General features: G+C 37.8%; 3 protein-coding genes across 11 annotated transcripts in view; 2 read left to right on the top strand and 1 right to left on the bottom strand.

The window, feature by feature from the left end:
• LOC144633852 (D-aminoacyl-tRNA deacylase 2-like) overlaps positions 1–671 on the bottom strand; it is a 35,767-nt gene extending 35,096 nt beyond the window's left edge. For 5 of the 9 annotated variants that reach the window (XM_078492748.1, XM_078492745.1, XM_078492747.1 and 2 more), the window contains exons 1-2: positions 382–670; positions 163–251 (exon numbers count right to left, since the gene is read on the bottom strand). In XM_078492748.1, the coding sequence (XP_078348874.1) occupies positions 163–251; positions 382–632 (340 nt within the window). In that variant the 5' untranslated portion in view covers positions 633–670. Of the gene's footprint in view, positions 1–162; positions 252–381 lie in introns of all 9 variants that reach the window. The other 4 variants (XM_078492744.1, XM_078492741.1, XM_078492743.1 and 1 more) reach the window with 2 other exon arrangements.
• A 381-nt stretch (positions 672–1,052) lies between these two features.
• On the top strand, positions 1,053–9,959 carry LOC144633857 (mediator of RNA polymerase II transcription subunit 7-like). Its single transcript, XM_078492755.1, has 7 exons — positions 1,053–1,240; positions 1,391–1,463; positions 5,488–5,582; positions 6,449–6,526; positions 7,447–7,520; positions 8,129–8,222; positions 8,756–9,959. The coding sequence occupies exons 1-7, from the start codon at positions 1,094–1,096 to the stop codon at positions 8,843–8,845; spliced, it is 651 nt and encodes a 216-aa protein (XP_078348881.1). The 5' UTR covers positions 1,053–1,093; the 3' UTR covers positions 8,846–9,959.
• A 578-nt stretch (positions 9,960–10,537) lies between these two features.
• LOC144632869 (cytochrome c oxidase assembly protein ctaG-like) lies at positions 10,538–15,308 on the top strand. Its single transcript, XM_078491622.1, has 5 exons — positions 10,538–11,060; positions 12,647–12,802; positions 13,649–13,774; positions 14,136–14,177; positions 14,799–15,308. Exons 1-5 carry the CDS (start codon positions 10,650–10,652, stop codon positions 14,925–14,927), a joined length of 864 nt encoding a protein of 287 aa, XP_078347748.1. The 5' UTR covers positions 10,538–10,649; the 3' UTR covers positions 14,928–15,308.
• The last annotated feature ends 27 nt before the right edge of the window (positions 15,309–15,335 follow it).

A 15,335-nucleotide genomic window follows, 5' to 3' on the forward strand; every position in this document is an offset into this window, starting at 1 on the left:
GTAGTAGGGAGGGAGGGTATGATTTCAGGTTACAGTTGGGGTTGAAGTCACTACACAAAATACAACATAAAATGCCAATGGCTATGAAATGTGTATAGAGGAAAAAACATACTGCACTGCAATAAAGAAAAAGATAGACACTTGGAGGGAGAAATAACCTACTCATATGATGCAATTGTGTCGGCTGATCACGTAATGGTGTACATGTAGCTGGCGAAGATGGAGGGCAGGTTGACTGATCAACAGGATCCCTAGCAATAAAATACAAGCCAAACTTACTTAAATCCGTTATGGACGTAAATAAGCTTTCTGGTATTGTAGAATATACCGGTAAACTTAAGCTTATATCATAAATGAAAAGACCTTCAAAGTAAACCTTACCTAAAGCGATTCTGTTCTTGTGCATGCGCATAGAAGTCCATAAGAAACTCCGCAAGATCTTTGTCCTTTGGGAGACACAAGTGGTCTCTCAATTCACGCCAGCGGGGAAAACAATCCAATAAAGTTATCCTTGAAGAATCCCTTCGCGCATATGAAGTTTTTCTCCGGTTTGCTTTTTCTTCGTTTGACAAAAAGCGCGGCTTTTCAGCTTTGGCGGACAGCCCCGCGCCGTGCACAGAAGCGTCCGCCATTTTGTTTGTGTGAAATCAACATTCCTCGCATTCCATCAGGTGAGGCTCACAAACATTGGGGACTGAGATCGAGACTGCGCCGTACGGACTGGAAATCATCTTTTTAAAAGCACACTTGAAGAATAAATAGGCTTGTTAAAAATAATTTTATATAAAAGAAAAAGATAGCAATGTACTAAAATATTACAAATTTAAAAGCACCTTTGCACCTTCTCTTTGCAATCACTGTGATGGGAAACTTTTTTGAATGACCATAAATAAAGAAGTAGATTCTTTTGAAAGAAAGTAACATCTCCACAAACTTCCACAAACTACATTTTTTGTCTTTATGGGATAACCACGCGGTCTTTTATTATTTGCCGACAATCCGCGCGTTTTCTAAAGACTGGGTACGAAACGACACATTACCCACAAACCATTTCGGGAGGTTTCAGCTGTCCTTTGGGAAAGCTCCTGGCAGTATGGCCGCCGAAGGAGTTTGTCCATTTCCCTTGCCTCCAAGTCAATACTATAAGGTATATACGGACGAAAATGTAGAAAAGCAAATAGCTCCTGATCCACCACCTCCGTTTGATGGCGCTTATTCGATGTTTGGGGCTACGTTTGAGGTACGGTTTTGTTATAAACATTGATTGTTAACTTCATAAAATCGTTCAAAATTTTGCAGGTTTGCGATCTTATCAGAAGAAGTTTATAAAAACATCACGCAGACAATGCACAGTGTAGTAAAGTTTTGTTCCGTATTATTCTTGTTCTAGACCGACGAATCTATCATCAGACCTTTAGAACTCCAGGGTATTACTAGACTATATACAACTCAAGGCAGATTTGGTAAGGCTTATCTGTAGAAATTTAAATTACCAGATCTATAATTTTAAGACAGAGAGAAAACCATATTGACAGGGGCGGATCCAGGATTATTAAAAGGGGGGTGGCTGTTTTCGATTATTTTTGTTAACTATATTGTTCAAGCCCCAGTTTTTTTTATGGGGGGGAGAGGGTTTCAGGCTTTTAGGCAATTTTTTTGAAAGAAGAAGTGTAAATTATTTTGGGTCTGAGGCCCATATTTCATGTAGCCGTAGGCTGCATCCCCCTAGGGGGGTCTGGGGGCATGCCCCCTCAGAAAATTTTGAAAAGTTGAAGCCTCTGAGACGTGATTTCCGCGATTCTGAAAAGCTTTATACAGCTGTCAATTAAGTTATTAAACCACTGTTTTTCCTTAAAATTTTAGCAAAATATTCTTTCCTCAACTTACCTTGGGTTATATTTCAGAGAAAAAAGACTGGTTCTCAGTTATAAAAATGAACTGTGATTGAAATTTAAAGTTAACAGGGCACGAACTTATAGGAAAGAACAGATATGCGGGTTTTTTTGCTCACCCACATGCGTGGAAATTTTTAGCCCTTGGCAAAGTGGCCTGGGAACAACTTTGGCGACTTTGCTTGCTTGTGAAATCGCTTTGATGCGAAAAACGGTAAGAAAACTCGCTAAAAAAGATGTAAAAGGAGAAGAAAATCATTCCAGCAAGGCTAAAACAACTCTTGAAAACTAAAAGGATTCTAAATTTTTAAAATTATACACACATGTTTTGCTTCATTAAGCCAGAAGTTCGTAAAACAGGCTGTCGAAAATCTCCTATTTTGGAAAAATGGTCGTCCTTAACTTTGAACGGTCGCCTGACTATGAAAGGTGGATGGAAATTGTCCTTATTATTTTTCTATTTTAAAAGTTTGTTTTCATTTTTCTGGTGGATCAAGGGGGGTGGCTAGCCACCCAATCCACCCCCCTGGATCCGCCCCTGATTGAAGCAAAAAAAAAAAAAACTGTCTGTTCAGTAATTTTTAAATAGGTCTGGGAAGAGAGCAATTTGCCCTGTATTGATATAAGTTTAAGCTGTAGACCTTTTTGTGGTAAAATCCACCATATTGACAAAATTGGGTTCCATGAAGCAGGAGTCTGATTTGTTAATCAGTACAGTCAACTCTCTCTAAGACGGACACCTTTGGGACTGGTCTGAACTGTCCATCTTAGAAAGGGTGTCCAGCTAGTAGAGAGTGGAGGTAACGTGACACCAGTAATTCCAAAATAATAAAGCTGAACAGCCATGCACAGTAAATACACGCCTGTTTTAAGTGTGTTTAAAGTCGCTTACTTCAACGAAACCTACAAACTGGAATAAAGAATATGCTTTTCAGAAGTGTGCAGTACATACAGTGTATATGTGGTAAACCGTGAAATGTCTCTATGTAGTCGTTTGTTCAAGCAAACTTTCATGGCTTCTAGTCTAAAACCTTAACTGACTGTGCACACTTGATAAAATAGAACAAAACAAAAATTAATAAAAGATAAAAAGACCGAATTTGCTTGTTGAAGCAAAAGTTGAGATCTTCTACAAGCAATTTTATTGTAGCACTGTAAGTAGACAGCGACTTCCTTAGTGCCCCGGCAAACACTTCTGCAGAGAAGTGATCCGTTATAGCGGATTGTTTTGGGTGAGTAAGAATGGTATGCTTAGAGCGCTGACTGACCAATTTTGTAACTTTGCATTATGTTGATACGAAACTTATTATCGACGAAAAGAAATACTTCTCAACTGTTTGTTGATGGTTTCAATCTGTCCGTCTTAGAGAGGTGTCCATCTTAAAGGGAGTTTGGTTACAGTAAAATGACTGAAAAATGGCAGAGACCAACACCATGTGTCCGTCTTATAGAGGTATCCGAGAGTTGACTGTAGTATACCGGTAATTAGATGGTGCAAAGTCCTAATTGGAACTGATAGTAACTGTTAATAAATGTGAGGAGTAGTAATAATTTGTAAACTTTTTAGGTGAATAAGAAAACTTGATATTGTTTGTGATCCACAAGAATATAAAGTACATGAAAAACAGAATAAAAAGTAACTAAATTAATGGTAGGCAAAACTACTCAGAAAAGTAAAAACTAAACAAGCTTAGTAGTTACAAAAATTAACATTCTTTATCTGGGTGGTACATGTTAGACACTGAAGGACAAAAAAAAAACAGAAAACAAGACAAACAACTAGTTAAAAAATAAATAAATGGATAAATAAATAAACAAGTGAAAAACTAGCAATATTTACCAATGTTTCGGTGTCTTGACGACGCCATTGTCAAGGTAAGTGTCTAAAGATTAAATAAGTTCTGCGAGTTCAATAAGATGATATGTTACGCTAAATTTACATGATAAGTTACTAATGTGAGGTTAAATTACTTTGTCAGTCAATATCGCTAGTTTTTGCTTGTCCGTGTATAACAAAATCATTATTACTACATAAATAAATAAATAAATAGTTTTATTATTATTAATAGTTAATAACCTGTAGTACCTATCATGATAATAATCATTGCGTTAAGATGATATACCAGTACTTGAGAAAAAGTTGTCAAAGGCCATTGGCAGTAAATTTCGACGATATTTAAATATTAAAAAGGCAGGTGTAACTGTCGTATTCCTTAGACTGCCAGTTATTGTTCAGATTTGATCAGCTGGTAGCCAAACAAATTTGAAAAATTCGAAAAATTAAAGGAAAAGAGCAGCATAACATCTGGTCTTTATCACTCTAAAATTGATTACCAATCTTAGAGCAATAAGGATCAGACGTTGTACAAATCTAAACAATAGCTGCATTGTATCATGGATGTTGTTTGAAGCAATAGTTAGTGTTCAATACAGACCCACCGAATAGGTAGTACTTAAGATATTTTTAGTCATAGTTTGTTTAAATTTTAACACAACTTGAAAGAAAAAATAAATAAAAAATAAGTAAAATAGAATTACCACAGAAGTGCAAAGTAAATTTACCATAGTTAGTTCTAACATGATAGAATAAGTCGATAATAAGTTGATTTTGATGCTAGCGTAGCCTGTAGTATTACAGTCGAAGCTCTCTTAACGGACACTCTCGTAAGCGGACAGCTCTACTTACGGCCGCCTTGTTGGAAACCCCGTTTTAATTCCCATACAAACTCTGTATTTTTACATTCTCGTAAGCGGACATTCCCGTAAGCGGCCGCGGACACTTTCAGAGATTACTACTTAGACTTTTTTCTTTGTTTTTAAGCTCCCGACCCATAGAAAATCCTATCTACAACCTCTTTATCTTATTTTTATCAATGAACTTTACATCGCCGTTCGTCAATGATTTTACAGTAATTACAGAACCATATTTCAGTGTTTGTTTTATCGTCATCTACGTCCGTCCGGTTATTGTTAGCTGGGCAAGCTCCCGTAAGCGGACATCTATCCCCTACACCTCTAGTGGCCGCTTACGAGAACCATTCTCGTAAGCGACCAGCTCCAGTTACGGACTTTTTTTCTGCGTACCGAGGGTGTCCGCTTACGAGAGCTTCGACTGTATTATCAAATTTGAAAAATGCTAGAAAAATTAAAGGTAAAAATGCAGCATAACATCTGGTCTTTATCACTCTAAAATTGATTACTAATCTTAGAGCAATAAGGATCAGATGTCATACAAATCTAAACATGTATGGATGTTGTTAAAGTGCTAAAAAAATAAAAAAATATAAAACATTCAACTTGAATATTCATTCAATCTCTTAAGTTCCTGTGGAACATAGGTCATCCACCAGAGATCTCCATCTTCTCTTGTCCTTGGCCTCTTTTTCCAGTTGGTTCCAACTCATTCCAGTCTGTTGTACTTCAGCCTCAGTTGATCCTCTCCATGTTGTTTTAGGCCTTCCTTGGTTCCTTTTGCCCTGAGGTGTCCATCGAAGGGCTTATACATTATAGATGTATAATTTTATATACTGATGGTATGTTATTTTATTGTACTCAATCTTAAAGCCACTGTTTGAATTCAACATTTTTTCTTCAGATCGCATAAAAGAACTCAAGAAATTAAATCATTCCATTTTTATTAACTTCTTGGAGCTGCTGGATATTCTTATCAAATCACCTTCATCAACCAAGGTACAGTAGTCTCTAGTGACAAAAAAAAAGAAAGAAAAAAGCTAAATGGGGCAGAGACCATATTTTTCTTGCCCTAGCCTGGCATGTTGGCCTGTTAAACTGGTCAGTGCATATTTGGATGTTTAAATTCAAGCTAGTCCCCCTATGTGTCCTTGAGAAAACACTCCGACAGCACTTCTCTAGATCTCCACCCCAGTGTGTTAAGGACATGTTACGGGAGATGGACGCATTTCCTAGTATGCTTACTGTAGGAACACACTTGAGGCAGACTTGCGTTGCGTTCTAGCAATTATGATCTAAGAGGCTATTGTAAGCTTAATCAGCCTACCTTTAAATCAAAGTTTTTGCATAAATCTTATCGCTACATAACTTCACGTTTATGGAACAACCTACCTGACAATATAAGAGGAGCGTCCTCTCTTAGAATTTTTAAAAAATTACTGAACAATATTAACCTGACCACCGAGGCCAACTGTTCCTGTAATCTTTGTATCGATTAGTTTTTTTTTAAATTTTTATAGTCTAGTTTTTCAATTTTAAATTTTATAGTCTAATTTTTGTATTTTTATTGAATAGATAATCATATTTAAATTTTTTTTACATTGTAATTTTTAGAATACACATTCACTTTTAAAAGAGCTCCTGGCTCATTGGTGACATGTGTCTAAATAAAGTACCTACCTACCTACCTACCTACCTACCCCCTTGCAAATTTTAACAATTATTATTAGAGTGTGCCCTCATAAATTAATTATAACAAAAATAGTATGATGCAGTGATGAATACATCTTACAAGTAGTGCATAAAAAGCTTCAAGATTTTATTAACCTTGCTAATGACATGGTGTTTTTCTTTTTCATTTTTAGAGAGAAGAAAAACTTGAAGACTTGAATTTGTTATTTATTAATATCCATCATTTAATCAATGAACTCAGACCCCATCAGGTAAATTTTGTTTAAATTGTTTATTTTTATTGATTGAGATTAATTTTATGATTCAATAAAAATTTTAGTTTGAAAAATTTTGCTGCAGGTTACCATTTTACAGCTGCATAAAATTGCCATTCTGCTTCACAGAGTGTGCCCAATGCCTGACTTTGCCGGTTCTTTTTACTAGCATTCAAGGTTGCTCTTAGCAGTCATGTTCGAATGTTTCTGTCTCCAAATTATCATTGTTGTTGCTGCTTCTTGCTTAAGCCTTTGATTGATTTTCTGTTGTTTTTATATGTCGATTTTTAATTAGGGTTTTAGTAGATTTTAAATTAGATTATTGTTTACAGTAGATTTTTAGGGCCACAAATTTATTAGTTGAAAAACTATTATATGTCACCCTCAATAAATAAAGTTTGATTGATCTGTTTATTGATTGATTTCCTAGACCAATCAAAGAGCTAATAACCTGGCTATCTTGGTCTTGATTGGTCAAGCAACCATAAAACGAACTAGCATACCGTAGAATTCCGGTTATAAGCCCTGGGCTTATACAACTTCGTAAGGGGTTTTGGGTGGGCTTATAAATGGAGGGGCTTATATCCGGGAGGGCGTATAAGAGGAATAAAAAAAATGTTTCGAAACGAGCCACGGGAGTGTTGATTGAAATACGTTTTTAAGTTAAAAACGCATAATAAAGCAATATTTAGCCCTGTTCAGTACTGTCATCCGACAGAGGGGGGCTTATATCTGGGGGGGTTTATAATCGGATGTATTTTTTTGTTTCCAGGTAGATGGGCCTATAACCGGAGGGGCTTATAAGCGGGGGGTGGGGGGGGGGGCTTATAACCGGAATTTTACGGCATAAGATGCCGGAAAACCTTAGCAAATTTTTTTATCAATAGTGACAGTCAAGTCCTGTTGTTACATTGTAGGCACGAGAGACATTAAGAGTGATGATGGAAAGACAAAAGCAGCAGCGACTGGAAACAGCAGACAAACTGAACAAGTATTGTGTTTGATTTCAATTAGATAGATATGAGAAGTAGTCTGAGAAAAATCTCGAAAAACTAATTACTAGTATCTGAAAGAAATTGATTTCTCCGATTGAAGTGAACATCACCTATTTTTCAGCTGCCATGGAGCAGAACTGTGTAAAACTAAGTGTTTTTTTTGGATCATATCTTTGTCAAACAAAGACTGCATTTTCTATTTTTCACAGTATTATTTTGTGTTCTTAGAACTCCAAGAGATGTTCACTGTAACTGCCTGTTCATTACAAAATGCCAGCAAGTAACAACAGTTCATTGGTTTCCGTGGATGATTTCTTTGACGGTGTGGATAGATGGGAGGGGGGGGGGGGGTGCCATGTAGAAGGCATCTTAGATGGTGGGCTTATTTTGAAGTTGGAAATTAATTTGCCTTAAAGTTACTTCAATACAAATGTTTTTCTGTTCATAGTTTGTCAGAGGGCAGGGACTTGATAGACAGTGGGGCTTATTAAAAACTTGGGGGATCATCATGAAGGGGGCATTTCATAGAGAGGGATGGCTTAATGAAGCATTTTTGGTAGATACATATCAATATTGACATATAATTATTTATTTCTTGCCACAGACACTTGGACAGAGTAGTGGCAATGCTTCAGTCTTGTTTATCCTCATTACAGATAGCCACCAGGCAACAAGACAATTCATTTGAACAAATGCAGGTACACTGCAGTTTTGTTTTTTTGGCTAAAGATTCAAAGAAAATGCCTACATTACGTTTAGTACAGGGAAGTAAAATACATGCAGATCATACTCTAGCAAGGTGAAAAAGGTATTAGATACAAAGGAAAAAGGTTTGGGAGCATGCTGATGCGTGGATGGATTTTTTTTTCCCTTGGGAAAGAGACCAAAACAGTAGAGGGGCAACTTTACTGCCCTCTTCCCATAATTTAAAGGTATTGGGTTAACGCTCCCGCCAGGCTTTTCCTATTAAGATTAGGTAGAAGGGTCCAGACTGCTTCCCACCGCCAACATGAATGGGGTAGCCGCAGGAGGGTCCATCTGCCACCTATAACAGATGCATGTGCTCCCTGCAACATGGGCTTGCTATACAGCTGGTGATGTAAAAATGTAGGCTAGCACAATTATTATTTTTCCTATGATGGTCTTTAATTATTTGTCTTCTATACTACAGTACAGTAAATGTTTCTTGTTACCCTAGTTTGAAATTGAGTTTGTGCTGTCTAACTCTCAGGTTGATGAGTCAAATAAGCACACAGAAGATGACGAGCAGTTTAGCAGAGAAGATGAAATAATGTGCAGTGCCTTGGAAGAGATCTCCTAGCCATAGTTTCTTCATTAGAACTCTCCACAGTGTTACACACTAGCTATTTTAAAACAATTATTAAAAAAAACTGCTTGACTATTTTTAAAAATACTCGACAAGCACAGTAAGCTTTTTAATAAAAATTAAAATGGGCTTAAAGCACAGCCTCCATTACATAATATTATGTAATATAAGGTCCTTGTTTTGTAAAGAGAAAAAGTCACACAGAGATTATTGAAATAATGCGTGTCATAAGGTTTGTGCCAGTGTATCATCCATGGACTGATGACCAGTGTATCATCCATGGACTGATGACCTGTTGGCAGATCCAGACCTTGAACAAAGGAGGGGCCCCTTTTATGTGTGTACACCCCAAAAAATTTTCGCAGAAGGAGTCTTTGAAAAAAAAATAATGATTAACTTTAACCAGAAATAAGGATGGCCCAGGGGCCCCCAGGCCCCTCCCCCAGATCTGCCACTGGTAACATAAATTGAATTTTGTATTGTAGGTGATGTTGTTGGCACCAATGCCTAATGTCAGTCTGGCAATTCGTACAACACCTTACATGACATTTCATTCTCATTACTCCCTTGTTCTCATTCTTTCTTGCACCTGACATTCAGGGTAACATTAGTTGAAAAGCAATGACCAGACAACAATGTGGCATGGTTTGAAAATCAGATCGGTGACATTGATTGCCTTGGTAGGGCTTCAGAGCATATAAAAATTCCGGGGCCCAGTTGTTCAAAGGGTGGATAATGCTATTCACCGAATAAATTGCTATCCAGTGTATAACTATCATACAAAACCTATCTTTGTTATCCACCTGATAGTGTTTTATCCGGTGGACAACGTTATCCACTTTTTGAACAACTGCAGCCAGTATCATATGTATTTATGAAATAAAGAAATATTTTGTATTGACATTTTTTTGTAAGTGTAACTATTGAACAATGAAGTTTTAAGTGTTAGGAAAAAAGAGAGAAAGAAAAGAGCCATTTCATTTTAATGATCAATCCATAGGGTGAAATATAAATATTTATAATCCTATTGCCATGTTTATGTATAGATCTCTTGTACATTCTTTTGTACATAAAAGTTGTAAATAAACTGGTATCAAAAACTGTAGAATTGGGTATTTGGTTTGCTGTAGGGATTGATATCAAAATTTGATGAATGTCATGCATGGAGATGTATACAGGATTTGTTTTGCGTTGAAAGTGTTCATCACATTTTTTTGCTTCAAAGGGGAGGACAGCAAAAAGAATATGGTCTGTAGGGGGGGGGGGGGTAAGTGTTATGAGGGCAACTGTAATAGTAAGATATCTTGTAAGAATGCCCAAAATAACATTCCTAAAGGTTCTGAAATGTACCCTGATACATTCTTTAGTCACAAGACTTGACAACGTTTGAGTTAACTTTTTTATTGTTTTTTTTTTTTTTGGGGGGGGGGGGGCATTGGAAAAAATTGGATTTTGAGTGAGTTGCAGGTCAAAAAATCTATTGAAGAGGTGACTACCTATCAAATCCCACCAGCGCCTCCCCCTCCCCCCCATCCATATACCCCATAAAAAATGAACGGTCCCTAAAGTGGCCCACAAGGACTTGTTAAATGGCCCAAGTTTCGCGGTCAAGTCATTGCGCCACTTCGCCCTCCACTCCCAGCGCTAAAATTAAAATGTTCTCGACCCAGTCTCCTCTGTCCTAAAGAAGCTAAAATGCAAGATGGCGGACGTGCGAGTGCGTCGATCGTGAAAATTGCCAAAAAAGACGACAATTCAAGTTGATCGCGTGTAAAGATTGTTTTGTTAAGCAGGTTTTATGATGCTTTGGTCGCTTTTTCGAACTGCCACTCAGAGGGGGTTTTCTTCGATTCCTCTGTGTCGCCTTCAGAGCTCAAGGTTATGTAAGATTTCAAGTGAACGTTTTTATGGCATTTCAAGTCACTTTTGGTATGGCTCACAGCGAAGGATAATTTGCAGTAGATGCTACAAAGAACTGGATATAGCAAAGAGTTTTACCTTACAACAGGCGAGATGTCTAAACAAGTTTTCAAGTTTGTTACCAGTTGTAAGCCGACGTTTTGTTGGAACTCGCGTGGACTCGCAAAGGAAAAGTTATTCAGGCTCTAATATGCGGAACAGAACCACAGCAATCTACATAATAGCCCTAGTACTAACAGTTGTGGGATTTTCCTACCTTGCTGTACCTCTTTATCGCCTTTACTGTCAGGTTAGTAAGTTGTTGTTCGTGGTGGGCCAGCCATATAAACCAGGACGTAACAAGTCGATAATTTCGATAGTCGATAAAATTCGATCGTTGTCGATCGAATTCGATACTAATCAATCGACAGATATCGGAAATCGATAAAAGTCGATCACACAATTTCTTGTGATTATCGACTTTGATCGACTGCGATCGACAAGTATCGGAAATACAAAAAACTGTGGTGTTACGTGGTGTTGCAGTGTTACGGCGGGCTAGCATGAAGCTGCATGAAGTTCTTGCCATCATTTCGCAAGGTAATTTAAACATTCAATTCTGTAGTCAGCTGTAATGAATAACAGACGACTTTGTTGTTTAGTTTTTTATTAAACTTTATTGCCATACGGACGGAATAATACACTTCCATATAAAATTCGTTCGAGCTATAACTGGTTTCGATAGTGCTCGGTATTTGCCGATAATTGTCACTGAATTGTCAATCGACAAGTTTAATTTGTCGATAAAGGTCGATAATCAGTTGAAAAACTTGTGATTATCGACTTTTATCGACAAATTAAACTTGTCGATTGACGATTATCGACAAATATCGAGCACTATCGACTTATCGACTACGTTTCCGATGATCGACTTTGATCGACTTGTTACGTCCTGTATAAACTGAGCTTAACTCTCTCCTTTTCCTACCCTTCACAGGCAATAAATTAAACCTTGTCAGATTGAGAAGTGGTTTATATCCTATGTAGGGTGGGGAAGAGCAGTTCAGAAAACGGAACTTATGTAATCCCAGCATCCGTCTGGGGAATCATTAGATTATCATCATTATCATTGCTATTGTGCAGTTCCAGAAAATATCCATACCCAAACAATGGAAGCTCATTGTGTGATTCCAGAAAATGTCCATACTCCCCTACAGAAGGGATTAGAATTTCCTGGGGGTTGGGGGTTTCAGAGACCAAAAACTTTAAAGGAAGAATTTCCAGAGGGGTAGGGGGTCTTGGGAAAAACCCTTCCGTAGGAGAGGTATGGATAATTTATGGAACTACGTATTGGAAATTTGGCGTGGGTGGGAGCCTCAAAAGCCAAAGTTTTTAAAAGAAATTATGGAGCTTAGTTGGATAATAATAAAACTTACGTGGAAGGAGTATGGATATTTTCAGGAACAACATTTTATAACCATGTAAGTATACTTTTTGCAAGAATCGAGTTCGAACTTGATTTTATATGTGATTCAAGATGGTCTTATGTTGTACAGTTTCTTGGGTATTAACTTCCCAGCCATGCATTCAAGTGGTCCTGCTCTTTCAGCTTTAGAGAATGGTTGTCGTGGTATAAGAGGAAGGTGTAAAAGTAATATCTGCATTGTACCTAAACATCTTGGAACTTATCCCAGTTTTTCGTGATGTTTTTAAAATAATCAACTATTTCTACTGCCTTTTGGGATAAAAGTCTGTTACAGGGTAACTGCCAGTATTAAAATAGCTGGGTGAAGTGAGGCACTTTGACAGTAAAGTATTGTACCCAAGAACACTAACTTGGGATTTCTGAGAGTGTTAATGGCATCTATTGTATATTTCCTTTTTTTGTGTGTTTAGGCAACAGGCTTAGGTGGAACAGTGAAGAGAGAAGATGCTGGGGAAAAGATTGAGCAAATGGAAAGAAAGCCAGAAAGAGACCTTCTTATTAGGTTTAATGCAGATAAAAGTGCATCCATGCAGTGGAACTTCAGGCCTCAGCAAGCTGCTGTCAGGGTAGGCCTTGAGTGCTAGAAATTATAATATTTCTTTATTATAATTAACTGTACAGTTGAACATTCCATGACAAGACAAGGCTTGGGACCAGAAAAAAGTGGCCATACCACTCATGAGAGGTGTCAGCCTACGAATGGATAGACCCAGGAGCGGTTAGTGGGGTGAGGGAAATGCGTAAATACGGGGAAAAAAATTCAGCATTGAATCCATAGTGAACTTTTTCCTTGTCCAACAAAATCTTGGCGACAGGCAAGATACTGGGCGAACTGGTTTCCATAAAATAAAATTCCGGTTATAAGCCCTGGGCTTATACAACTTCGTAAGGGGTTTTGTGTGGGCTTATAACCGGAGGGGCTTATATCCGGGAGGGCTTATAAGCGGAATAAAAAAACGTTGAGAAACGAGCCATGGGAGTGTTGATCGAAATACGCGTAATAACGCAACATTTAGCCCTGGTTAGTACTGTCATCCGGCACAGGGGGGCTTATACCCGGGGGGGGGGGGATTATAATCGGATGTATTTTTTTTTGTATCCAGGTAGATGGGCCTATAACTAGGGGGGAAAGGCTTATAAGTGGGGGAGGGGGGGGGTGCTACAACCGGAATTTTATAGTATAGATTGGGCAGAATAATACAAAGGGAATACAAAAGACTTTTTCTGCCCAATCAGGAGGCAGCATTCAAAGGCAAGACTCTTTCCCCAGGGGAAACTTTCAATGGCTCCAACTTTTCTATGCTGAATCTTTGTCCCACAGTTTCACATTTCCCTTGCCCCTACTAACTGGCCCTTACAAGGTGTTCATTTTGGTAGGAATTTCTTACTTGGCATGCTTTTGTTTGTTTCAGCTCGTACCAGGGGAAACAGCTCTTGCGTTTTACACAGCTACTAATCCAACTGACGAACCCATAACTGGAATTTCAACATATAATGTAATTCCATTTGAAGCTGGACAGTATTTTAACAAAATCCAAGTAAGCCAATACAATGCAGTTTGAGTCTTAAATTTGCAGTGGAAGTCTTGTTGTTTTTATCAGGGGTTGAATTATTAATTTTACCATGGTATGGTCAAGGAGATGAGGGTATTATTTTATAGGCCGATGTTTTTCATTTGTAAAAATGGTTATTTTAAATACTTATTTTTAAATTCTTATTTTTTAAAACATCTTTAGTTATAAATTCATTTTCATCGAACCAACTCTCCAGTGGCATTTCAGGAATTTCCAAAGACCTAAGGTCAAAAAAACATCACTGAAAATTCTGTGCTATTGTGCAATTAAAAGAAACAGATTTACTGTTTTAAAGTTATTTACAGTACTATTATTTCCTTGACAGTGTTTTTGCTTTGAGGAACAGAGACTCAATCCACATGAACAGGTAAGATCAATTTGTTCTCTTATTGGAATGCAACCTAGCACATACTTTTTAACTGCAAGTTACAGTTCTTATCAGTTTTAAGATTTTTTCAATTCAAGGGTTTTTTTTTTTTTGAAATTTCTTCATGGCCTACTTTTTACCATTGCTCATAATTTATTTTTTCTTGACGTTCACAAAAGAGAGTAACCGATGATAAGCCAATGAGAAACCTGCAATCAGAGACGAAGCATGCATGGCTGGCGTTCAAAGGGGAGGGAGAATAGGATTTCAAGTGCAAAGCAGCGGGGGGGGGGGGGGGGGGGAGGGAGCAGAGGTGCGCGCTCTCCTCGTGCTTTGAGCTTTGAGCTTTGAGCTTGAACTCCCATTCTCCCTCACCTTTGAATACCTGTCATGCAGGCTACCAGAGGAAACATGAAACTGGCATCATAGGTAAAAAAAAACAAAAAAACTCTCGTTAAACATCACGTGACTGGTTTGGTCTTACACCTGATTGGCAGAGAAGACAGCAGTTTTGTTCTGACTGGTTTAAAGTCAGATTTCACGGGCTCACCAACGTACCTTCATAAGTGTGTGCTTTATTGCAGACATTTGGTTGATCTTGGTGTTGTTATTTCTTGGCAGGTTGATATGCCCGTGTTTTTCTACATTGATCCTGAATTCACCGAGGACCCTGCCATGGCTAAAGTGGACATCATCACTCTCTCGTACACATTTTTCGAGGCTAAAGAAGCCGAGAAGCTCGGTTTATAGCAGTGTTTATGTGACTGGGCTTGAAAACAAAAACTTCAATTTGATATCCTACCTTACAGACGCTAGTAAAAGGAAAAACAGTGTACCTCGTCACTTGGAAGGCGTTCTTTTATCAATAAGATTGCTTGCTTATAAGGACCTTGTGCAAAGGAAAGAGAAAATCAAATGCCTGCTAGAGTAGGGAATTTAAACGCAAAGCAATAATGTCCTTGCTACAATCACATTTTTGATACTGAGAGTCCCGGACATTAATACTCAGAACGCAGGAAAGTTTATTCGCTTAACGCACAAAAAACCTTTTATTCCCTACAGTGACAAACAGCTAATTTTTATAACTATTACTGATTTTCTTTTTGCGCAATATTTTAAAAAGTTTATGCTTTAATTCTAATAAACGGTTTATTAAAC

The sequence above is a fragment of the Oculina patagonica genome, chromosome 12 (assembly GCF_052425735.1).
Source record: "Oculina patagonica isolate OP01 chromosome 12, crgOcupat, whole genome shotgun sequence".
Taxonomy (NCBI): Eukaryota; Metazoa; Cnidaria; class Anthozoa; order Scleractinia; family Oculinidae; genus Oculina; species Oculina patagonica.